The 27,555-nt window shown below is 36.3% G+C and overlaps 1 protein-coding gene across 3 annotated transcripts in view; it reads left to right on the top strand.

Moving 5' to 3' along the window:
- Mctp (multiple C2 domain and transmembrane region protein) overlaps positions 1–27,555 on the top strand; it is an 87,018-nt gene that overhangs the window by 18,617 nt on the left and 40,846 nt on the right. For all 3 annotated transcript variants that reach the window (XM_085191697.1, XM_085191696.1, XM_085191698.1), the window contains exons 3-4: positions 14,138–14,295; positions 15,153–15,300. In XM_085191697.1, coding sequence (XP_085047823.1) covers positions 14,138–14,295; positions 15,153–15,300 — 306 coding nt within the window. The remainder of the gene's footprint in view (positions 1–14,137; positions 14,296–15,152; positions 15,301–27,555) is intronic.

The following is a 27,555-nucleotide window of genomic DNA, read 5'->3' as shown; positions in this document are numbered from 1 at the left end:
GAGTTTTAGAGAAGCACTATGTAACTACCTTTAGATGTAACGAAGCAACACGGGATGTGACTATAAACACGAATGTCGTAGATTCGATTCCCACTCATGGATAGATTTATTTTCATTTTCCCATTCTGGCAGTAGTTCCACATTTTTAACACTACAATATTCACATACAAGGCTATACATATTATATATGTAACTAATATAGATAATAAGTTTTCATACACGCCGGCGGCTGCAATATCGCAGTCTCGATCCGTGCAACTGGGTCGAAATAAGGCGACGTTATAAAACGTTATCGTAGCTTCTAAGTATATATTACGAGGCGATACCTGCTATATACTAGGTCTATGTGAACTCATTCATTATATTATGACGATAAAATTATATCAGCTTCTCGAACACAGCAGGCTAGGTAGAAGGACCCTAGTGTTAAGACACTGTTCGTCATTTTCCGAATTCTGGAGGCATTGCATGTTGAGTGGCGGAACTTAACTCAGTGTTGAGGTGCATCAAACGACACGTAAAGTCTCGAAAACCGAATATCTTAATAATAGGCAAATAGGACGTTCTTTGCCTATATCAGGGTGAAATATGCGGGATTTAGTTTTTGCCTGAAACAGGAAAATTTTATTAAAAACCTGGTTTTAATATTAACACGTATCATTAATTGCTTTCAAGTGAAATTATTAACTATAAGTACTTGCCATATTGAATGTAGTGTTCTTGAATGAATGGGGAAAGTGAAAATATTTTAAATATTAGTTTATATTTCTGGTTATTTCAGTTAATAAATCTTTGCAACTGTAGAAGAATTCGTGACGCAGTTCGAACTTGTCTGACTGCGATAGCGATAGTTGTGAGTTCATACTCATTTATCAGAGTAGACTGGATAAACATAGTGTGAAGACACTCCGTACCCCACTCAACCCAAAATTTTACAGATATAATGTGGCAAGGTAAAAACCTTATAATAGAACCCACAACCATTGCATTTATAGCCTTACGCTATGCCTCTGCACCATGACGGCCTCATATTATACAGATTTCTATTCTAAAAAATACTATTTTGTACAAATTTAAACGCAAATCTAACTGTAAAGTAAACAAATACAAAAAACAAATCAGTATAGCGTTAAAAAGGGATCAAATGAGCCCAAATACGGCTCTCTCCTTGAGGTGTTGAAAGTCCAGAAAGTTAATTGCCCAAAGTCTTTTTTTCTTGTAGTGTTTCATTGAAAGTGAACGGATGCGCAACTTTGACCAGCTTGGCAACTGGTTTCCCTCAAGGAGGCGGATCCCGTAGGAGTATCATCATCGAGGTCTTCTCACTCCCCCGCAAGGAGGAGGAGGAAACGGTTTTGGAGCATTGCCCCCTGCCCGTGGTTGCAGCCGTCGCCCACAACTATGGGCGAGTCACTGGGAGGTCTCCTGAAGACCTGTGTATCCTCTGTAGGGAGCCACTCGCTACTCGTGCGATCCGCCCAGCCAGGTGAGACCCTCAGTTGCCCTGAGGGAGGCCCAGCTTAGACGCTCAGCGACCGAGTAGCGGCTCTAGCTTTATATTGGGGACGGGTTGAGGATATCCCGAGGATACTTCTTGTGGTCCGGTGGGCGAGCATGCCAGGGGGCGATGGTACGAAGGTGATGATGGCGGGAAGTGTCCGCCTTGGAGTAAACTCCACGTGCCAAACGAGAGACAAAGGCGTCCAGGGTCTCTATGCCAAGATCCCGGCGAATTGTCTCGTTTCGGACGTAGCGTGGGGCGTCTGTGAGCAAGCGTAGAGCTTTCGCCTGCTGTGTGCGGAGTTTCTTCTTATTTGTTTCGCTTGTTAGAGCGAACCATGCGGGTGCTGCATACGTTAGGCGGGATCTGATGTAGGTTTTATAGATCCCAACCTTCGTGTGCAGTGGCAGCCTTGATTTGAGCGTGGGACGTAGAAGTGCTATGGCTGCTCTCGTAGTGTCCACGGCTCTCTTGACGTGGGGCTCCATCGTCAGAGTCCGATCCACGGTAACCCCAAGGTACCGAGCTGTGGGCGACCAAGCTATGGTCTCCCCTTGGAACTGTAGCGGCGACGGGAGTTTCCTGTGAAGGCCAACGGAGACAGCCTGTGTCTTCCGGACGTTAACGGACAGTCTCCACTTGGCAAACCATTCCGGGAGAACATCAAGGGCGCGCTGCATCTTGACTGCAGCATGCCAGGGCTTCAGAGACGTAGTAATTAAAGCCACGTCGTCGGCGAAAAGGGCCAGATGTGCTTGGGGATGCACCGGGATATCGTCGGTGTAGATCGCATATAAAGATGGCGAAAGGCAGCTTCCTTGGGGGACTCCTGCGGTGATGGGGTATTCATCGGATAGAGCGTTCTCTACTCTTACAGAGAATGCTCTGTGTTCCAGGAACGACGCGATCACTCTCACCACCTGGCGAGGAATCTGCGTCTGGAGAATCTTGAAAAGGAGCCCGGAATGCCAGACGCGATCAAACGCCTTTTCTATGTCTAGAAAAGTCGCGACCGCACTCTCACGTTTATTGCGGGCAGCTACTAGATGATGAAGCACGCGGGACACTTGGAGTGTGGTGGAGTGTTCGCTACGAAACCCGAATTGCTCAGGGCGCGGATGGAAATGCGCCCGTACATGCAAGAGTATCAGCTTCTCCAGAACTTTCGCCAGTGCCGGTAGAAGAGTGATGGGGCGGTAACTATCTGGGAGAAGTACATTCTTCCCCTGTTTAGGCAGCATGATGATCTGGCCTTTCTTCCAGATAGTCGGAAAGTGTCCAATTCTTAGCACGGCATTAAATAGACGCACTAGTGCTACTATTAGCTGGCGGGGAAGGCGACGTAAAGCGGCGTTAGAGATTCCATCAGCTCCTGGGGCTTTCTTCGATGGGAGGACGGCTAAAATCTTCTTCACTTCTGTAGGACTGAAGAATAGACCTCCGTTTTGTACAGTCTTCGAGAGTTCGGCTTTGACCTCCGCCTCCACACAGGCAGAATGCGTGGGGTTGCTGCTGGGATGCGGAGAAAAACAGCGTACGAGATGTTCCGCAAAGATTTCAGCACGGTCCTCGGCGCGATATCTCACCGTGTTGTCACTGTGAAGAAGGGGTCGGACAGGTTGTTTGGACCCTGTGAGTTGCCGGCAGAGTCGATGGAGTGAGTTGAGATCATCGCTGGCGTGCTCCAGTCGGTTGCTCCATGAGTCTGCCGCTTCAGTCTCCAGTTCAAGTCTCACTTTTTCCGTAGCCTTATTGAGTTTTGACTTACTTGACTTTTGACTTATACGTGGGTCGCGAGTGGTCTGCCAGGAAAGTCGAAGGCGCCGCTTCTTTTTTATTAGTCGAGCGAGGCGGTGGCTGGTTGGTGGGAGGCGGTACGTCATCGGGGTAACAGTTGTCGCTACGTCCATTGCATCCCGTATGGTTGAGGTTAGAGTCTCGGCCATGTGGTCCAGCTGCTCGGGTCGCTCCAGGGGCTCAGTCCTAGGGGGCAGGGTATGGATGAGGTGGTGGCCAAACTGTTCCCAGTTGATGCGTCTTCGAGGTGGAGGCGGTGGGAGTTTGGTTGGGCGGCTTCCCAGCACTACCAATACTGGGTGGTGGTCAGATCCTAGGGCGTCAGGGAGGACTTCTTGAGAGAGTTGAAGTGTCTGGTTGGCTACTATCAAATCAATGACGTCTGGCAGATGGGTGGATGTCCATGGGTAGTGGGTGGGGACATCTGGACCAAGTATAGTAAGGCCAAGACGTTCCGCGCCAGCAAGGAGTTTCCTGCCTACTTGCGAGGTGGAGTTTGAGTTCCACGCAGGGTTCTTGGCATTCCAATCCCCTGCAGCCAATGTAGGGATTGGTGAACTCATCAATTGTTCTACCTCTTGAAGATTGAGCAGGAGGTTGGGCGGCCTATAGATGGCGAAGAGATGTAGTAGATTGCCCTTGACGCAGACTTCAATCCCCAATGCCTGGAATGACTTGAGAGTGGTGGGAGACAGCTGTTGATGTAAGATGTTCCTTCGCACCAAGACCATAAGACCCCTGCGCCTATGGATGGATTCGGTATCGTCTAGTCGGTACACGATAAAGCCCGGAAACTTAACGATATCTGGCGGGCGGTAGTGAGTCTCATTGACCAGCGCTATGTCCACCTTCTGGTCTCTTAGTAGCCACTTTAGTAGTGCGGTCTTTGGTGACAGGCCGCAGGCGTTCCAATAAATAAACCGTAGTTCAGACATTTTGAAATAAGGCGGTCATTCCTCGAAGGACGACCTCTTTGGGGTCATTACCCTCTTGTAGAGCAATGAGGACATCTTTAAGGGTCGTGATGGCAATCTCCAAGGTAGCCGTGGCAGATTTTGTAGCGACTGCGGGTGTTGCTACTAATATTGCTGCTGGCTTCGATCCTTCCGCTGTGGAGGATGGCTTCTTCTTGCGCGTGCCCCTCTTCTTGGATTGTTTAGTAGTGGGGCGGGCTCCTCTTGATGTGGGATCGTTGGCCGGGGCCATTAAGGTTTGTGAACCGGCGGCAGTTTCCACCTGATGCGGGTGGACGGTGGCTTGATTGGCAACAGGCGGACGGCGCTGAATCGAGGATGATGTAACAGCCACAGTCCCGGCCCGCTTGTTGCGTGTCTCTTTTTTGAAGTGAGGGCACGCAGCATAATTGGCAGGGTGCGGGCCTCCGCAGTTTGCGCAGGTGGCGGGCTCATCTCTTGGGCGAGGGCAGTCGCGGGCGTGGTGTTCTTCACCACACTTTACACACGCCAGTCTTCGGTGGCAACAGTGGCTAGAATGGCGGAAGCCCTGGCAGCGGTGGCACTGCGCGGGACCCCTCTTGCCTCTCCAAGCCTCAATCACGACTCCTGGCATATTGAGTAGCTCGTTAACGTGGTACAAGCCTGGGAGCAGATCTGGCTTGGGCTTCATGTAGGCTAGAAAAATACATCCTGGCCTACCTTGGCGTGCCTTGATAGCTTTGACGTAATCTGTCTGATACCCTGCGTCGCAGAGGTCTTCTTCGATTTCCACTATTGGAGTGGAAGCTGGCAGTCCCCGGATGGCTACCTTGACGGTCTTCTCGGTGGGCAGTGAGTATGAGAACCAGTGAATTCTCTCATTCTTTTCAAGGTCACTGAGGTAACGCTGGAGGATTCTGTACTCATCCTCTGATGAGGGAGTGAAGCGAACACCCTTGCCAAAGGGGCGCGCATTCGGGGCACGTCCTAGTTTCATCTTTAGCGCCCGAAAGTGTTGAGCCCAGTTCGGGAGCTCTTCTACCACTAGGGGTGGGTAGCGTGGCGTTTTTGGCGGCTTCGTAGTAGTCGCTGGTGTTGCGCTGGGTACCGTCGGTATGTTGGTATTAGAATTCCGAGTGGCATCAGCAAAGGTTGGGGCTGCTGTCATGGTCACGGGTGTGGCAGCTGTAGGATGAGGGTCCAAAAGAGGCATATCCCTGTCTTTCCCTTCATCTCTTTTTCTTCTTCCTTCTGGTCGGTCGCTCTGGATGGTCACCGGGCAGTGGCGCTTTCCGGTGTCAGCATCTCCATAGTCTTCTGTGCGCTGACGGCGCACCGGGGTCTGGTACAAGGGCAGCGACTGCGCCTGGTCTAGCGCTCGAGCACGGTCGTTTAGGAACACGGCCATGTGTTCCATCAGCTCTCGGCTCAGCGCACCACTGAGCTTGAGTTCTGCCAAAACTACCATGTCCCTATTCAGTGACGACTGCGGGGACATGGCGTCGTCCAGCACCCTGGGGGGCGCGGAGGGGGAGCGCTTCTTCGGCTCTTGGTGTCGGTGGGCGCTGCGTGCGGCCCTGGGTGCCTGGCCTGAGGCAGGCGAGGCGGCAGGTGCGGGCGTCGATCCCGCGAGGCACGGCGCGCCAGGTTGCGCCGCGGTGAGAGGGGGCTCCCTCGACGTGGTCCCCTGGTCCATTGCCTGCACGGGTACGCCGTACAGCGCAGCAGAGCGCGGGGGCCGGGTGCCGCTGGTTGCGGCGGTGGCTGCGGCCGCAGCAGGGGACGCTTGTGTCCCCGCACGCGGCGGCTGGTGGCTGCTCATTCCTATGAGCACGGGCGGCGGCAGCGGTTGACTGTCCTCACAACCCTTCTGCCCATCTCGGTCTCGGTCCGGGCAGGGAGTCCAAGGGGAAGGGGTTCCCCTCCGCACAGGCCAGTGCGGGCGAAGTTCCTCCTTATTTGGTCACAAATAAGGCGAGAGCTTCTTGGTGTGGTCTTCGGGTTCGTGTGAGCTTGCTTGCCGTAGGAGTAGCTTTCAATTTGCCTTATATACGTAGACGGTCAGAATATTTCGATAGCGCGATTCAGGATTGTACGATAAAATTGGAATATTATACCCGTTTTCAGAAGAAAAAGTTTGTTGATGTTAGATATTTGTTGTTCTACTGTAGTAATAGAATTTGTATTATTTATCATTTGGTGTTATTAAAAAGTAATGTTTATTAGTTTTTTGTAATCATAAAGGATTTAAAAAGGTGAGACTTATGGAAATAACTCTACACACAGTTTACAGTATCCTACATGCATCAGTGGGCCTAGTGTTAAGACATTCTGTTCCCCATTTCATTTTCCAGACATTGTTTGATTGGTCTATAAAATAAATGTTTTGTTACAAATGTTTTGTGATTTTATGATTTGGAATTAATAAACTACAATTAATTTTATAATTTGGAATTAATAGACTGATTTTAGTACTCATGGACCACTCCTGACAACTTGGAAACTGAAACCTGCGGTCGGTTACAAATTTTAAACACATACAGTATAGTGCAACCAACGACAAATATTTGTGTTCATCTATTTTATTACTAAAATAAGTTCAAAGTTTATTAAAATAACACATTTAGCTCTCGATCGTTTAATAGCGTATAAACGGCCGTTACAAAGTTCACATACTGAGGGTGCTTGTAATAGAATAACAGAGCGGCACGGCGCGGCCATTAAACATGATTATAAAAGCTAACACATATACGTACATATTGTACTAGAAAATTAAATTAGGCTTCGATAAAATTATTAATTAAGGCTATCGAGGCGTAGTAGGGTGGTATGTGGGTAAATTCGGTGGGTGTGAGTTCAGAGGAACTAATAATTATATTTGAATAATGAATTATCGTTTCCTAAAAAACGTTATGCAGGGGCACAAGCGTGTAAACTTGGCAGGTTGTGGAATCGATTACGATTCGAGGAAATGAAATATTTAGTATTTCTATTCGGCGAAGAATGAGGAACGACATGCCTTAACACCAGGTTCTCTCTGCTTACCCTGCCGTATGTAGGATACAGTGTGAAGCTACAAAGATATTTTCCTCGTTCTGGTAAGAAATAAATTAATAGTTTAAAAAATACAACAGAACACATTAATAAGAGGCAGTCGAGGCCTCAGCGAGGAGGTATCAGCCATCTTTCAATTTAATTCAAATTTTATTCAAGTTTTATTCTTAAATGAAATAAAATTTCTGAAATGCCATATATTTCTGTAAGCCTAGGGATCAATAACTTGGAGGCTTAGTGCCTATTCTGCTATAAGCCATCATTCAATCAGGCGTAGAGCCTGCGTTTGATATTCGTTTCGAGGATCTCGTAGAACATCTACGGGAACATTTATATATCACCGTCATTTATAACCCATATTTACTATATTATTTATGTATAATATAGTATATGTATAATATAATATACTTTATCTTACCGCAATTTAAAAATAAAAATAGTTTTAAATATATTTAGTTTTCTAGGAAATAAGCACCAATAGAAAAGTAAGTGTACAATTACCACGTACTGTACATAAATCACCTACGCTACACGCTACGTGGCTCTCTGTTTTATACGTTTGTAACTTTTTTTCGTCCGAAATTAGTTTATTTAGAAATATATTGATAAAGATTAAACTTCATGATTATATCAACTCAAACAAAATGTTATTTAATTTTTTAAAACGATTTTTTTTATTTCACGCTGTATCCCGTACATATACAAATCTGGGAACCTAGTGAAGACATTTCATTCCCCACCAACAATATGACATAAGATATTGTTGTAAAAGTTTAATGGTATCTACCAGGTTTTAACATGAAGTCACAAAAATTGTCTTCACAAAAATCGAGAGACATCTGGTACCGGTTTCAATAATTTTTATTTCGCCATCTGCACTTACTTTAAGTTCATCCTATCAATCATTTTTGATACAATATTTGATTTTCCATCCAAAATAAATATTGAATCAAGAAAGCCAGATTAATTAAAAATATGAATCACAGATCGTTGTTTTAATTATATCTGAGAAAAATATTTACAAAGTTCCAATAACTTATATGGACATTTGGAGAGAGAGAGAGAGATAATGTTATTGAATTTAAAATCTTTATCATATTAACATCTTATTTGTCTTGTCTATATATATAGATCGTTATGAAATACAAGTGACGTCATAGGGACACGTCTTTGTTTAAGTTAGTGCGCAGAATGAAGGCTTAACTCGAATGTCAATTGCCAATAAATATTAAAAAATGTGAATGTACTGTCAAGACAAAGTGAGTAGAATGTAAATGTAACGGAAGTTAAATTTTAAAATTCATGAGCTCCAGGCCGCTGTCAACTATTTATAGTACACTCTTCACTCACTAGAGGTAATGGATTGAATATCCATCACTTAAACATTTCTGAATTTAAATGTATTTATAAATAGAAACGCAAGGACCCTGGTAGCATATTGTACTTAAAATATTGAAATAGAGGGCTTGTTTTAGTATCACGATGTATCCCTCACATAGCAGGATAGAGAGAAGAAACCTGGGAACGTAGTGTACCTAGACTAGGTATTGTGTAAAGTGTAAAATGTAAATATACAAAACTTGGAGTAGGTAGTTTGTTTAAAACTCTTTTAATGTTTAAAATGAGAAACTTACTTTGTTAAAGGATTTCTTCTGCATTGCGGTAGCACTAACGAATGTTTAAAATCGACGAATAGAGATTCGTTCCTAAATGTCCGCTGTGGTTAAAAGAAAGTTTAAAAAAAAAAGCAGATCTTTGATAAAATGAATGAACTAGATCATTTGAACTAAAAAATAGAAAGTTTTCAGCACATTATGTATTCAGGCAATTTCTTTAATCTTTTAAATATATGTGATAATATATATAAATCTTAGCATCCGAGTTGTTTTTAGTTAATTATTTTTATTTCCCCAAGTTCGTTCGTTTAATTATGCCACTCTACAAGTTCGAATTCGTGTGGAAAATAGAAAACGACATTAGAAAAGACAATAGAAAACTAAATACATAAAACAATAAAGGTAAAGCTAAATTACACTTCTATATAATTTATATTTTTTTATTTAAGTATAAGTATAACTTTGTGGCTTATAACATTTTTAAAGACCGATTTCAAAATAATTTCCAAGATAAATAAAAGAATAAATAATTGACAATTGAATAAAATACATTAGAGAAACATTTCTTTAAGGAACACAATTTTTATTAGCTTTTTCAGCCAGAATTATACAATGGGATAAAAGAGAAGTTTCGATGCGAATTTCAAATTGTTTGGCTTCCGCTGGAGCTAAACGACGATAAGGGCCCTCGATGCTCCATTTTCTGTGGAATCTCTGTTGGATTTTCATAACATTATAAGAGGATGACGACGAATTGTGTATCTAGAGAAATATTGAAATTGTATTTTTTCTTCTGTACGTAAACTATGTGAAGAAAACTACTGTAATTGTCATTGAGCACTTTATTATGCCTCGAAAATTCGGCGGAAAGTGGCAAACGGAGTGTTTTAATACTACGTCCCCTCTGATTACCCTGTTGTATGGGATACAAGCTGTGAAGCTATGAAGCTGAAAAAAATATTAAGAATTCGTGAATATTAGCTATTATATAGGCTTCAGGGATTTATAATGCATAAACATCGCCTACAATGCTCGAGCTCAATACTGCTAATCAAATACAGTGTAAGCAAATATTGTATTTTATGCAATCTAAATACAAACAGTGCTGTCAAGTCAACAATATCAACAATTTATATAGACTTGCCGTAGCAAGCGTAGCGGAATAGCATCTGGTTGTAACGCGATGGTTGTGGATTCGATTCCCGCTCAAGGGAATGAATTATTTTCATTTCCTTGTTCGGGTAGCAAGACTAAGTGCGGCGTTTAGTTTCATTAGTCAAAACACAAAACTTTATCTATACTAAAAATTTATTAATTTTATAGAACAATCTACGCAACTTATCGAACTGAGTGATTTGACCCTACTACCATCACAATTATTGTGGAACTGCGTTCTCGTCATATGATCTAGATATGCATTCCCAAAGCTCATATTTAAAGTAACACTTTCATAAAGGGATAGTTATTATATGCTTCATCCGTCCAACATTCGACATATTACGTTTATTTTATTCAATTAGCGTCGAGTTCTATCTACAAATAACTTTCAATACTTTGCAATGAAATAATAAATTTTAAACTGTATTTATATCGTAAATACTCTCTATTTTGCGCCAATTAACATTGAAGTATAGCGATTATAGCGTTTTTGTCTTTGTCTAATTGTTTTTTTTTATTAGTTGGTTTTATAGGGTGCGTCCGCACTCAGTACATGATACTTGGGGGTTCGATCCCCATTCGAGGTAAATTAAATTAATTGCACTACTCATTCTAGTGTACTCAGGTAGTCGTGTAACATTTGAAAGTTGGGCGAAAAGAGGGTAACGAAATGTCTTAATACAAAATTAAAATTCTAAATTCAAAATACTCTTTATTTTAATAGAATTTTATAAACTTTTTTGTTCTAAACTTACCACCTGCTCAAAAGGCAGTTCTTCTTAACAGATAGAAATTCAACATAAATATTTTTTAATATAAAGGCTATATTTGTATTGTTTAATACAATATTAAATACATTGATCGCTTCAATAATTCTGCATAAAAATTCTAATGGTCTTAATTAAATCCACACATTTGTATCCTTTAAATACTCTTGAATAGAGTAAAAGCTTTCCTAATTAACGTTGTTTTTACAGTTACTTAAAATTCTGCAGTGGTAATTTTAAAACACATTGCGGTATCCTGTTATAGACTCGTATACTCAGAGCAATTATAGATATAAGAGAAAAAGACAGTGACAAAACATTTAGTTTTAAAAATGTTTGTAAGGTGGGGCATATTATAAATGCATTTTAATATTTCCCATATGGCATTCGTGACTGCAACAATTGCATGTTTAGAAAACAGTCGCGGAAACGGCGTCAATACAAATATATTATTCATATTATACGTACCTAGGAATGACGTAAATAGACTCAACAATAGTGCAGTTGTGTTCTAGTATAAATCTAATTATATAATATTCCTCTACGAAAGTTCTACCCCGTCCTTGCAGCCAGTTGAGGCACGTGGCAGGCGAGGTGTACAATTTATGTATATTAATTTAATAAAAGCCCGAAGGAACCCTTTTAATCTATACTTCGTCTATCAAAAAAAAACCGGATAAGCTCGATACGTACTCGCCGACCGAGACTGCACTACAGACTCTTTTGTCCTTAAAAGGAACGGAACTCTAAAAAATAAATGCATTTCCTCTTTTAAAAAACCCGAAGTAACTTTTATATCTAATAGAAAAAATATATTTACGTTCAATTCTCACAGAGTTAACGTATGTTCGTGGCTAGCATACATCGTTAAATTCGTATGACTGTAAAATAGCCCCGCGGGAGATAGCAGCTATGCTGATGTTAATGTACGAAAATATATTAATTTATCACGTATTTCGGACGTGAAATATATTTCACACCAGTATCTTAATGTTAACATGGTGATCGTGGATTCACACTCGGGAAGATTCTTATATTTGAATCCTTTTTACAGCCTCAGATTAATCATTTCAGTATTACCTAAATTATTTTCTGATTTTATTATCCGCTCTACTTCCTTTCGGAGTAATGAATTATTTTAATTTCCTAGTCTGATAAAGCAAGGCAAGGTGAGTACCTCTGCTCAAGTGTTTTAATAGGAACTGAGTGGCTTAACATTCGGTTTTTAGGTTTCTACTGCCTACCCTGCTATGTGCAAAAATGGCACTGGGGCCAAAAACGTCTGACGCATGCCTGAAGCTTAATTATAATTATATAAAAAAATAATTATATAAATAAAGCATTCTTGGGCAAAATCTTCTACCAGCTGGATTCCAAACTCTAAAAGTAGAATTGGCAGACCGAAACGGAGATGGCGAGACGAGTTGGGTCCATTACAAGACTGACTGGTGTTCAATAAAACAAAATAATCCAGGGCAGAAGAAATGACGAGAGGCCTTTGCCCAACAATGGGACAGTACAGGCTAGGAAAAAAACACACGCTTTTTCAATAAAAATCCTGGTCTTTTTAATACCTCTTAGAATGTGTGAACAAAGTTTCATGATAATAGGTCAAGTAATGTTTGGCTTGAAAGCATAACAAATAAACATACATTCACATTTGCAATATTAGTAGGATGAAAGTACTGAACTGAAAATAATTGCTATTTGTTCTGTTATATTTACGCACGTGCCAGTCGCTTTAATTTATTATATTGGTCCAAATAATATTTGTGTTTTCAGCAATAAATACCATGGAATATAATTAAATAATAAATTACTAAATGGAAGCTCACTTATATGGTAGGATTACAGAAGTATAAAAATTTTTGTTGTATTAAAATATTATATTTTCATTTTAACGGTCTCGTAATGACGAAAAGTGCGGCGTTGGGTTCCGCTACTTATCACGCAAGTATCCAGCAGGAAATAGGGGAAACTACTAGAAACTAGTAACTGGAACTAGAAACGGAGTGTCTTAACAATTTGGTTTCTAGTTTACCCTTTGCCCACCGTGCGGGAGCTACGAGCACGTAAACATGATGGTACTGAGAAAATTTATAGATTTCATTTCAGGGTAGACACAGGGTGGATCTTATTAAATTAATATTATAAAATGCTAAAAGCTTTCACAAAACGAACAATTGTCTATTGTAAACTTGCTCTACATTTGAATTCTTCAATGTTTTGGATAGCCACTTCAATATAGAGGTCAATGAAAGAGATCACAGACTGACGATATTTTTATATATTATATTCTATACAATTCAAATTCTCGTATTGTTATAAGCTTATAAATATATTATATACCTAAGTACTTGCATTGCCTAGGGTCTAGTGGTGTAGGAGCGCACACGCTTGTGCGACTGCAAATGCGAGGGTTGTCGGTTCATTTGCCACTCGGAGGAATGAAAATTTTATGAAAGAAAATGTGGGCCATATAACAAAATGAATTTTTTGACACTAGATTCCCTATGCTTAACCTGCTATGTTTAGGATATAGCGTGAAGTTAAAAAAGTACCTACTACCTTTTACTTCGCGTTGATGTCTTCAAAGATTAGAAAATTGAATTGGACACCAAAAACTGTTGAATTATATATTTGAAGTCTTAATTGTCGTATAAACATTTTTTAAATAAATTTTAATTATTTTATAAAAGTATCCTAAGTACATAATTGAGCATATAAAATGCAGTATATAATTAATAGAATAGAGGTGTAATTTTAACAAAAATAATCAATATAAGGCAATTTTAATAGTATATTGTTCAAGGACTGTGTGGGTATTCAATAAAGAAACCCAATTATTACGCGTGAACAAATCTGTTGGAACTCAGTATTACGAATGTGGGATGTTCTGAATCGTAAAATTCATGAGAATTATAATGATGTATTCCTTAAAATAGAAAAGTTTTTTCTCTCACTTTTATTTCCCTCTTTCACTATCAAAATATTTTTTTTATTTATATTTATACTTGAAAAAGAAAAGTTATATGAACTTCTTTCTTATAATATTTGAAAGTTATTGATAAAAAAGTCTTTTCGTCGTATTTTTTTATCATTTGGTAAGCAGATGAGCAAAAACTCCGAAAACTTTAGAATAAGTTAGTGCAATTAATAATACTTCAAATATATTGTATAGTGAGAAAGAAAGTGTCGTATATCGCTATGCAGAAGGCAGTGGGAACCTGAAAACCCAGAATTGACTCTCCGTTCTCAATAAGTTCTGTAACTTCTTTAAATGAAAATATGTTTATACATTTGTTTCAGAGAGGTCAGAGGCGCTATCAGGACGATTGTCAAAGTCAGCATCTGAATTATCATGCTCATCCCCCATACAGACGGCGCCGCCGCGAGCACGCTCCGCTCATCACCACGCACCACTCTCTGTGGTACATAGGACACAACATTTCTTTAATAATTTGAAGGTAATTAATATTTAAATGTTTATAAAAAGATAAAGAATAAATTGTAGTTTATGGACGTAGCGGAATAAATATTTCATGGATGTTATATATCTAGGTCTAAAATTTAACCAATTTTCTATGACACTATAAGCATTATATTATTAGTTTATAGGATATGTACAACCCTTACAACCCTAATTACCAATTAACATGCAAATGAGTTATTGTCAGAACTATGCAATACTCGTATGCATACCTTAACGACGATGACGCCATAACTTATCACGCTGGCTGTATACAAAGTGCTTGATCCCAATTCCTCTTGCATTCATTAAGACGTTTGATATTACGACAAACTTACATATGCTTCGACGTGGGTTGGTAGTTACTGTAATTTTCGATTTTTATTTTTTTCTTTGTTTCATGTTTTTTATCTGGGTTCTCAGGTTCCCTCTGCCTATCCTGCAGTGTGAAACTGGAAAAAAATGTCCTTGGCATTTATATTTCTTGTTATTAATTCAATATACATACTCGTATATCAAAAATAAAGGCTTAAAGTAGGCATTCAGGGTTAAACGATAAAACTGGCTTATAGAATAGTTTAGTCTTAATCTTATAAGCACGTTATAAAGCGTCTTATAGCCCTATAAACTTTATAGTATCAAATACGAATAACATATAATTATGTTTTTAGCTACACGCTGTATCTTGCACACTGCGTCCCCCATTTTCCGTTGAATTCTAGAGGCATTGCGTGTTGAGTAACGGAATTCAACGCCGCGCTTTAATAAAAATAGGCTTTATATAGAAAGAATGTGATTTTTTAAATTCTTATTTAAGTATCGTTTAAGTATATATAAAAAATATTTCTATTCCAGAGTCGATGGCAACGTAGTAGAAGTCGGGAGAGATGTCCGGCTGGCAACATTCTCTCCTTAGCGCCGGGATTAGATAGCAGTGGCACAGAGTACGCGGCGGAGAGCTCAGAACATAGCACACCAGCTAATTCGCCTCGACGAAAAAAAGGTATGAAATTAAAATTTTATTTGGAATAGATTAATTTAGATAGAATTTTAAATAAATAAAATGTTTAATAGCGAGTGACCTTTGAACTTACAACCATCGAGAATATAATCAAATATTACCTCACTGCTCTACGGTAGCCTCAAATTACTAAAACATGATTTTTCATTTCAATAAAAACAAATCAACTGATCGTACTCTTAATTGATTTATTAATTAACATACATTTCGTTCCCAAATTTGGATATATGTGAACATACGGACGCGACATATTAATTACTGAAATTACGGCTCCAGTTATTCTGAAAATTTAATTAGTGCTGATCTCTGATTTGACATCCCAATATATTTGTCATTGACGATTGGTATCTCACATATATATGTATGCATGTACATAAAATTATAATACTGTATGCTTATATGTATATATTTTCATTGCGTTATGAAAATTCGGTGTAGTTAAATAGCGGAACTTAACGCCGAAAGTTTAAACTTCTTACCAGAGCTAGGAGAGGATGGAAAAGGAGATTTTATATACAAAGGTTTATTTCGCAAAATACTGCGATTTTCTTCGTACGTAATTGTAAGATTTTTTTTTATTCTTATTTGGAATTTTCCAACCTATATTAAAACGACCGCACTTCACTCCAATGAACTTCAGACTGTTTATTTATTAGTTAATCTCTTTTTAACCTAATATGAAAAGTTTGAGAACCTCTGGTATAGATATAGCTATACAATTTAGAAGTATTGTCATTCACAAAAGTTATCTCCAACATTATAAATAGACTTTCTGATTTGTCTCGTTAACTTTTTGATTGATAGCGTATTCATTATGGAAATAAATCTCAAAAAAAGAAAAAGGAAGCGATGTTAGAAGCAAACAATCAGGAAAAGTTTAAAATGGATTAAAGATGTTATCTAACTTTAGACAAATGAAACCGTATAAAGCTATCTTGTTACAGAGTTCACCACTTGGAAGTTGTTTTGTTTTGGTATCCTTGTTAGTTTTCTTTGTGTTATGTATGTTATAAGTGAGTCAGAATTATAATAAGTTCTTTGATTTTCACGATTATTATATATTTTAAATGTTTTTTTTACCTGGATTAATCGCGTAAAATTTTTGGAAACCCTAAGTTTCTGTGATGACATTCGTCTTAAATGAGGACAAGTCAAGTCAAGATGCGTCAAATTTACGCAATTCATTTCAGACCTACCACGATTTATTGGTAACGTCCCTTAAGTTAGTCCCTTCAGTTAATATTGTTAAAACATATGTTTGTGTTTTTTATATAAAAAACACATCAGGTTCATAATTTTTATGTAATAAAGCTTAAAAAGAAACGAACATATGTATATTCTTAACAGGAAACTTAAGTCTAAAGAACAGTAGTTTAATAATGCCTCCGCTTACGTAAGCGATTCATTGAACTCACTTTGATCTCTAAAGAAGGGGGAGGATGAGGGTCGTTTAAAGCAGATCAAGTTTACCGATGCGAGGGTATTTAATAAAATGTACAGCGCCATCTAGCATCTGCTTATAAGTAAATAATTAGTACTGGCACCTGCTGTCCATTCTATTGGCAATAGCAGAAATAATAGCGACATCTGTAAATTATATCAGAAACTACTTTATTTAATTGAAACTTCTATGTTAGCAAACATTAGCTTACTATAGGCGCCCTCTCTTACCTTATTGAGAAACTATTTCAAAAATTACTAAACTTATTCGTGCTCGCGTTTACCGCTTGTGATTAGGTGTAGAGTGAGTATGCAATACATTATAGTGAGGCTGAAAATAATGTGAAAAATGACAAACAATATTTTAAATAAAATTTTAGTATAATTACAGTCCACACCCTGAAACAAAAATCTAAAACTATTTTTATTTTTACTACCTAATTACAAAATCATATTTTTCCATGAAAGCTTTGTCATACTATCGGATTTAATGGATTGTAGAATACAATCCATTTTTATAATACTGCTGAATCAGTATTTTTATTATACTGAATGTTTCTTTCATCACCACTTTAAAATACTCTATTACAAACCTAATACAATAAACAAAAAAAACATTAATTTTAAGAATCAAAGATTTTTGTTTCTTAAAATTAATTAATTTTTTTCCGACTGCATAAAACTAAAAGAAAAAAAACCTGACAAATGTCTGAAATGAAAAAAAAACCTGTCAAAAAAACTAAAAGTAGGGTACGTAAAGAGACATTGGTGTTAAGACACTCCATTCTCCAGTTTCTGCCCGAATTAAAAAAGTTAGTGGCGAAACTCAACGCCGCGCTTTTTCTAGCCAGACATTCCCCCGAGACGGAATGAAATCCACAACCAACACTATAAAAAGCAGACACTGACAAATAACAAAGAATTAAAACGCTATATGATAAAAAAATATTATACAGCAAGATAAAAAAATATAATTAGATTCTCTGTACATACATTGGCAGATTCACCCACATTTATCCGTTTGACATTCATAATTCATATCTTTACCGCTCCCAAAGTCAAGGTTTTTGGTCGCTTTTGTTATTTAATATTTATTCGGATATATTGGATTTGGCTAAAAGAGACGTGTTAAGCATATTTATTTTCAGGCTTCATATATTGATAAGCGTAGATACAAAATCCTTTGGAGAATTGTATATTAAGAAAAAATACCGGTTAAGCACGAGTCGGACTCTCCCTCGCAGGCCTTAACGGTAGACGACAGTTGACGGCCTCAAAATTCATTACAATACTAATATTTCGCCCACACTCGCAACATATAAACCTTCTAGTTAAATCATTTTTGTTTATTAAATTTTAATTTTGAAAAAAAACTGCATTAAAATTAGTTTCAAAAATCTTTACAGTATAAAAAATATAAGCGTATATAATTAAGTATTATAGTAAGTATTACAGCTAAATTGTCAGGAGCTAGGGTTAATATGGTAGATTGAAAACAATAATGATTTATAGTCCTAGTAATTGTATAATTAACACTAAAACACTCGTTAAGTAGTGATTTTATTATTATAGAGTCGTGAGTTGATTACATCATGTAGGTCGAATTAGTTGACCTCAACTGTGACCTCTGCAGAGACAATACGGGAATATCTATAACGAAATTAGACACAATGCCAACATATCCAGAATACGAATAAAAACTTTATATCGGATCCCATAAATATTATGAGAATGTTCTCTACAAAAAAAAAAGAGTTTTGAAAAGAAATTTGTTTGAAAAACATTAATAATCTATATATATAAAAGGACTTGTCCTCACTGACTGAGGTAAGACGCAAGCACAGCCGCAACTGCTGATGGTAGAAACGTGAAATTTGGACAGATGTTCACTTTCGTAATCTGGAGGGATCTAAGAAGGGATTTTGAAAAATTTTAACTCTAAAGGGGTAAAATAGGGGTTGAAAGTTTGTATGGAAAAAAATTTAAATCGGCATTAATAGATTTTTATAAAATTCGAAATTTAGATTTTTAAAAGTATTTAATTGAATACGTGTTTCATCGTTTTCTAGAATTCTCTCTCTAAGGGTGTAAATAAGGGGTTGAAAGTTTGTATGGAAAAATTCTTAAATCGCCACCGATTTTTATAAAATTTGAAATTTAGACTCTTAAAAATATTTTATCGAACACATGTTTCATGGGTTATTAGAATTCACCCCTAAAAACGCAAGCGAAGCAGCGCGCATCCGCTAGTCATATTATAAATGTTAACACGCCATGGAATGGAAACGTTGGTTCCAGTCTATTCCAAAGGTATCATTGTCGACAATAAATAAGGTAACAGTGGAAGCTTAGCATTAAAACACTCCGCTCACTATTTTCCGCTCAATTTTCTAGACACAGTATGTAGAGTAGCGGATATCTACTCTGCTCTGTAATAATTATTCCCTTGAGAGGATCTGATCGAACCCACAACCATAGCGCCCTCATTCAGATATTTGGATGCGCTACGACGGCATGACGTTATAAAATTTTTAATAACATAATTTATGGATGGATGCTTGCTTAGATTTGTCTATGGAAAAAACAAATAAAATCTTTTTATATCTGTCGATTGATATGCGTTTTAATATGTAAAATAATAATATTCAATTAGCACAGGCATAAAAAAATAAGGTCAAGGAAAGTGGGTCAAAAAACAACTAACAAGATTTGATAACAGAGAGACATTCGAAACTATATAAAAGCTTGCAAAAAGTTACTTTTATGAATTTCCTTATTTGCACTAACTTATTTGCTCGAGAACAAACAAATATAGAGGCAAAATCAAAGTCTTTTCGTTAAAATGTACTTATGAAAATAAATATTTTATTACATTTTATTAATATTTTCTTTAACATTTTGAAAGTTGAAATACCGACATTTTAAGTTCGTCACTAAAATAGTAAACGGTGACCTATAAATTTCATAGGTCACCCAACAGTTATAGCCACTCAAACGAAACTTCGACAACGATTTAAAAGTTTATTCGTAAGGATACTTTAGATTCATTCTAGATTGCTTTTGGCATAAATTGATTTCCGTATTCTTTTTTCAAGTCAAATTACATTTTTGCGGTTTAATATTTTTTTATTAAATATTTTCACTTTATAGATCTGGTTTATGAACGAAGTTGAATATCCCAAAAGGTTCAAGCTTCAAGCTGTATCCCGCACACAGCAGGATAGGCAGAGGGAATCTAATGTTAAATCACGCTGTACCCTATTTTCTGCCGGATTCTGGCGTTGCGTGTTGCGTGTTGATTGAATTCAATGCCGCGCTTTGCCTCATCACCAAAGCGAAGAAATGAAAATAAAAATAAATATTTTATTTTTTAACTTTATTTTAAATTTAACAAAATTTTAGTTTAGAGTATTTCTAAAACAATAATTTATTTTTTATACCAATCTGTACTGTCCGATAGCTTAGAAAAACCCCCTATATAGTTTCTACACTTTTACGCTTTATGCTATTTTGCACCAGTTAGGATCATGGTGGTCGATCTCGTCTCGCCATATCCGTTTTGGCCGACTGATTTGTCTTTGAGTTCGAAAGGTGGAGTTTTTTGCCTACACTCTTCTATACGCGGAGGTTCTTCAGGTTACTTCAGGTTGTATAACCTGAAGCTAAAAAAAAGTTTTTTTTTTATATATATATAGAAGACTAGTATCATAAATAATTAAAGCATTAAGCATATTGCGTATTTCCATGGATTACATAACGTCGGAGCGTCCCTGGGGCGTGTCAATTTAGCGAATGCGACCATGCGAATGTGTTGGTGGGATAGAAAAGAAATTTGGTACAAAGTTTTAGTCTTTTTATATTTTCACACTACTCAAAGGAGAGAAAGAAAATATGGTGAAATATTATTTAAGTAATTTTCCTCGAATTTAAGAGAAATCATACATATACGATGTATAATAATTTTCCGTCGATCGGGGTTTGAAGCCGCAGGCATTGCGGTCAAACTCATGCAAATTGACAATCATGAAAATACATTATATTTCTAGTGCATAGTAATAGTGTTATGTGGTATGTGGTGTTATATCAATTATAAATTTATATCCATTTATATCCATCCATGAACAGATTTAGATAAAATTTGCCTACGTAGATTCTTATTACGCCTTATTAATAATTTAAGCTTAACGCCTGAGACGAGTAACAAACAATAAACGTTAAAGTTAAAAATTTATGCTGAATTTTTCATTTCGGTTTTGATTTAAAGCTAATTTTTACTAAAATAAAAACCAGATAAAAAAAAAGAAATACAAATCTTAAATAACTGTACTTAAAAGAAGATGATGGTTGTTAGTCCTTTGGCGAAAGCTTTTTAATCAGTATTTTACTACAAAATTTCAGCTTAAGTCCCTTTTTATAATGTCATTATACAGAACGAATTTGTGGCAAACATTAAGCTTTCATCAAAAACATTTTATTATTTTGAAGTAGTATAAAAAAGAATTAAAAGTCTATAGTGATCGTTTTTAAAAAACAGATCTGAATAATTGATTGACAATTATTAGTATTTTTTTTAATTACAGCGTCACGCTGTATTCCGCATGGCCTAGTGTCAAGACACTCCTTTCTCCCATCTTCCGCCGCTTCCTAGAGGCATTACGTGTTGAGTGGCAGAACTCAACAACGTGATACTAGAGCCCCACAAAAATGACAATGAAATTGACTAAGCAACCATCTCGTATATATTGCCACTGTGCCCCTCTGATCTCCTCCTACCCTTATTTACACATATTCTGTATTCCGTAAACGTTTACTTCCGCCTCCCTGTCAAGAGTAAATACTGCTGACTTCACAACTTAACTTCACAAACGAGCTACGTGAAGATTAAATAAACATAGAACGATTTCCCAACTAATAATATTTAAGTATTATAAAACTATGCGTAATTTAAATATTTTATATTTGTACTTATTATGTCCGTATGTCAATATATGGTGTAATTACTTAATAATGGTGGTAATGTCTTATTAAAAAGACTTTATTTACTTAAATATCCACAACAAATACTAAAATTTATTGAAATATATGTTTATAAATTAATTTTTAACAAAAAGAAAAACCGACTTCTAACAACGAACTAAAAAGTGAAAAATAATTGTATAATGATTTTGTAATTTTGAAGTCGGTGCCAAGTAAAACAAACAGGCTTAGTAATTAGATATTGTAGTAAAGGTGTTATAGCATTAGTTTGACACCGACTTCACTCTTCTCCGAAACTAACCTGCTATGTGCGGGACATAGCAGGTTAGGCAGACGGATCCTGAGAATCTAGTGTTAAAACACTCCGTTCCCATTAATGCACTACCGTTCCCAATTGTTCGCCGAATTTCGAAGGCATTGTATTGTAGTTTAATTTAATAAAATGTTTATTATATTATCTAACTCACCCAGAATTGTTGTTTAATATAATCGTATGATACAGTAAATATGCATTTATAAATTATAAAAAAAAATGTTTTTATTACTGCACACTACTTAGCCCCCACCTTAAACGCTGGATCCAAAGAAACTTTGGGGTTTTGACGTTCCGACTGGTGCAGGTACTAACAGGGCACGGTTGCTTTGGTAAATACCTGCACCAGATTGCACGTCGGGAGGCATCACCAGCGTGTTACGAGTGCAATGCGCCGGTGGATTCGGCGCAACACACACTGGCCGAATGCCCTGCTTGGGCCCCACAGCGCCATGTGTTGATGGATGTGGTCGGTAGAGATCTCTCACTGTCAAGTGTGGTGGGGGCCATGCTAGATAGTGAGAGGCACTGGTCTACCATGGTCTCCTTTTGCGATTCTGTGATGGCATTAAAGGAGGCCGCGGAGCGGGAGCGCGAGTCCAGCGCAAATGCAGGCCCGCTCCGTCGTCGTAGGTTAGGGAATAGGAGAAGGCAGTACGCTCATCTCCAACTCCCCTTACCCTAGAGAGTCACCAATAATATGACGATGGTCCGCTACAGGCGGGCTTTCCACCGAGTCGCCGTAGTGGAATGCGTGAGCGATCCTGCGGCGTCTTGCTTAGGTGGGTAGGTCTCGCTGGGTTTTAGTGGGTAGTATCGGGTTCATTCTCCGGTGAGCCCCACAGTACCGCTCTGTCGGTCTGCGTAAACTGCATTTCCCAGCGTTAAAAAAAAAAAAAAAAAGGTTAGGCAGACGGATCCTGAGAATCTAGTGTTAAAACACTCCGTTCCCATTAATGCACTACCGTTCCCAATTGTTCGCCGAATTTCGAAGGCATTGTATTGTAGTTTAATTTAATAAAATGTTTATTATATTATCTAACTCACCCAGAATTGTTGTTTAATATAATCGTATGATACAGTAAATATGCATTTATAAATTATAAAAAAAAATGTTTTTATTACTGCACACTACTTAGTATAGCAAAAGGAAAATACAAAATTATCACTGTAAAGTATTATATGATTCTTTCTTTTACGGCTATAACGTTATGCAACTACTTTAAAAGGGAACTTATATAAAAAGTACATAATCAGTGTTGACTCAAATAAAATTATAGTTTTAAAAATAACACAAAACATTCTTGCACAGAATACTCTCCATATATTTTAATGAGGCTTTTGAACCTCCACGCTCACAAAAATAATTAATAATCAGATTCATTCTTACTTTATTATTTCAACTTATGTTTATGTTATTTTTACGTGACAAATATAGGTAGCTCAAATACAAAGTAAATAATTAAAGTAAAAATGTAAACTAAACTTTTAACCTTATTATAATATTGAAATTTCAGTTCGTCTAATAAATCAAATATCACCTTCAGGTTCTAATCCGCATATAGCCCCTCAGCCCTCTGCCTACCCTACTGTGTGCGGGATACAGCGTGAAGCTGAATAATAAAAATATAATAAAATTAATAAAAACTTATTTAATGACAATTACACTATTATTATCTACAAACGTTTGTAAAACGTACATCCAATACAACCAGTTCGTACTCGTTCGTACTTTACGATTCACCCTTATATTTCAGTTGGCCACCATACTCCGTCGGAGGAGGACGCCTTCATTTATAATCTGTCATTTTTCCCGCGGTTTGTGTTCATTCAAACCTGTATTATCTGTGGAACTGACGTTTAGATTTTTGTGACATTTAAGTGAATAAAATTATATGTAATATTCAATTATTTGATAAAAATGTGAAAGGATGCAGTGTTTTAGAATATTCTAATGACATTTTCCGTGGAAAAACACTCTTTGTCCTCAAAATGTGATGCAAAAACCTTTGTTGTTTTTAAGTGAGCTGGGCCTTATGGGATTAACATAATTGTTCTCCTTTGAAGCTTCTATTGAATAAAACTGATATTTGCTCGCATTTTTTAAAATATTTTTACCATTGTGTTACTTTTAACAAAAGTTTTGACATAAGCGGGCAAGAATTTCAGATTTATTTGATTTTTAATTATTTTAAAAAGATTAAAGATTAAAAGTTATCTTCGGCAAAAGATATATTTTAATGGGATTTTTTTATCAAAAATTTTAATGAATAGATTTAATTGCCCTTCTCTACATATTATAGAAAAAAAAAAACAAATAGTATAAATTCAAACCAACATAAAATAGTATCAATATAATTTCATAATGATAAGTCCTTTCAGATTTTAATATTGACGATAGATCGTGGTAATTACCTACATAATTAGTGTAGACACTTACCGCTTCAATATAGTTAAGTAGCCGACCTGAGCGACTATACTAATAATACAAGTATTTTTCTAAATAAACGAACATTAGGAAACAAAAATGACTACTACTGTAAAAATTGCTATGCGATACTTAAGTGAAAGTCAAAAATATATTATAGCCATTAAAAGAAAAAATATTTTTCGTAGCTCTTTCGTAGATCATCTACGTGAGGCTAACATCTGAACAAAATTGAAATTAAATAGTTCATATTTTCATTTATTCACTCTGGATTCAGAATTTGAACAACAACAGATTTGATTTCAGAATTTGTACCACAAAAGAATAATGGACTTAAAATTGATACTTAACTCAATTTTTGTGTAAAAAAATGGTCGTAAAGGAACACTTAAAATATTCCTCATAAAATTTTATTAAATGAAACTAGAGTAATGTAATAAAATATAGTGATGTTATGTTAAAAAGTAAAAAAATATATAGATTTTCTACACAAGTGGGTATTTTTCTTATGAACGCATATGTATAGACTTTATATAATTTGCACCATAAGAAACTACATGATGTCAAAGCCTTTGGCCATGAAGCCAATACCAATGAAGCTTACAGTAAATCAAAAAGTGATCAATCATGTGCAATGTTCTATTAAGGGTATGAATTTGTCGCCAACTATCGATCGGCCTTTGTAAAACATACACTATATACATATACAAACTATTATAATATACTCATAAATGTTCTATTATATTTTTAGCTTCCCAATATATTTTGCATATAGCAGAATAAAGGGAACCAAGGAACTCTAGGTTCTCTCTACTTTGCTTTTCGAAAAATACGCGTTTAATGTCGGAACACAACGCCCACATTTTTGCCTTTTTACCATAGCGAAGTAATGAAAATATTAAAAATCATGATTTCAAATTGTCTGTGTAGATTTTTAACGAATTTAAAATGAACTTTCAAGATGTCCTCGTTAAAATATAGTGAACCGTCTAGCAGTAAGCATCCTTTATCCTTCTATTAAATTTTATTGCAAAAGCGTGGTATATTTTGGATTGTATACTTTTATATATATCTAAATATATAGGTATTTGGCGTTGTTTGGATTGAACCTGAAATTTGAATGAGGTTTAACCTTTAAATCTTAATTTTAAGTTTTAAGACTTGAATTTTGAGATTGCTTTTATTTAGAAGTAAAATAACTAAATTTAAGTTCTTTACATTATCTTAATCAATTTTTCAAGGCAGATATTGCATGGTGAATGGTGGAACTCTACGCCGCACTATTCTTACTACAGTGGGATGATTTAAATAACCAATATTATTTAAATTTTCCCATTGTATTGAATTCACAACTATTATTACCTATAGTCAATCTTTATACGAGTGGCAGTGATGTGGAACATTTTATATTAATAATCTATAACAGATAGCCATAATGATAGGAAAAATGCCGCCTTCGCATTTTTATTTTAAATTGACATTTGAACACAACACAATATAATAATAGTTATTGATAAGCTCGTAAGTAATAAGTCTCTAATTAACTCTTACTTATTTTATAATTGTATTTATAAATATATAAATGTATAAGTTATTTTTGCAGTACTTAGTTATTTGCTTACATTTAATATTTTATTTTTTATATAGTTGACATTTTTAGGGTTCCATACCTTTTAAAGAAAAAAGGAAACCTTGTTGAATGACTGGGAAATTGGAGCTTTAATATGTATAAAAAATCCCCAATTCCCACATTACAATAAAATCAGAAAAAATACATGTAATATGATGTAAAAAAAAAAATATTACATATTACACTAGAAAACGAAAATAATGCATATAGATCAAGCGAAGCCGCAGTGCGTCCCTAGTGCTAGGATGATCTATCAGTCAAATAAACAGTAGAGAAACATTTAACTACATTCGAACTCCTAGAATATCGTTAAAAATTAAATAATGTATGTATATTAAAGAAAATTTTAAATGGAATGGAATGAATAGAATTTATTATAGTTTTCTCTGTATTATCTTCCATTCATGCTATGCTTCAAATGTAGATTATAGTATCTGTAGTTTCAGAAAAGACTGGAGATTCACTATTGTTTTTACACAATGCTTTTCTTTCTACGAACGTAAAAGACGTTTTGTATCCTGTTCCAATGATATTACTATACGATACGTTTTATTTATTTTTAGTAACAGAATTTCTAAGAAAGATAGAGAATAAGAAATTTACTAAAATTATGTATGTAATTATAAAACTGTAAACAATTTTAATTTAAGTACCCGGGTACTGCTGCTTGGGCAACTTTTTTTCGTTAGTTAATTATAATGTTGAACATGAAAAAATTATAAGAAAAATAAGTTTCAGGCAAAGTTATGGCTCTAATGAACTCAGTTACTTGAATTTATTAAATAAATATAAGAAAAAATATTAATTTGTCAAGACGGCTACGATTTTTTCTCAGGACAGACGCTAGGAATGTCTGGTAAAACAGATAAAGTTAATCTATAAGTCACCTATCTTTGCCCACGTTGAAAAAATAATGTGAACTTTGAACTTTAATATTGAACTTCTATAGCATTTCATAATGATTAATAGGGAGGCTCTACTATTTGTCACCCATTCAAAAACCTAAAATCAATATTTATAAAGTAATCAAGGAATTCTTTTTAAATACCTAAGTTATTTTCATTTAAGTGAATTCAACCCAAAACTATCGCATTATAACTTATTGCTAACAATGGTACCTATCATCATTAAATTATTATTTTTTCGAATTATACATGTATTTGCGTCAGTCAGTAGCTTGTTACCCACAGGTTGCATTATTAAAAGTGAACATAACAATTGCTTACACAAGCTAACGTCGCGTGTCTAATAAAACTTTTATATCACTTCAGCCATCTTTAAACATTGTAGGCTGGAACGAATTTACTAAATTATTTAATCTAGTACCGTTTTACGGTAACGGAGGTGGTTTTTACGTCAGCTAAGTTACTTAACGTACGAACGTAACTTACTCGGTGGTATCTTATGTGTTTTCCACACGAGAAAATTGTTTTACCTATTATTTTAGTT

Source organism: Heliconius melpomene, chromosome 10 (genome assembly GCF_056956725.1).
Source record: "Heliconius melpomene rosina isolate 202511_hmr_F chromosome 10, ASM5695672v1, whole genome shotgun sequence".
Taxonomy (NCBI): domain Eukaryota; kingdom Metazoa; phylum Arthropoda; class Insecta; order Lepidoptera; family Nymphalidae; genus Heliconius; species Heliconius melpomene.
This window is presented reverse-complemented; position numbering and strand designations above follow the sequence as displayed.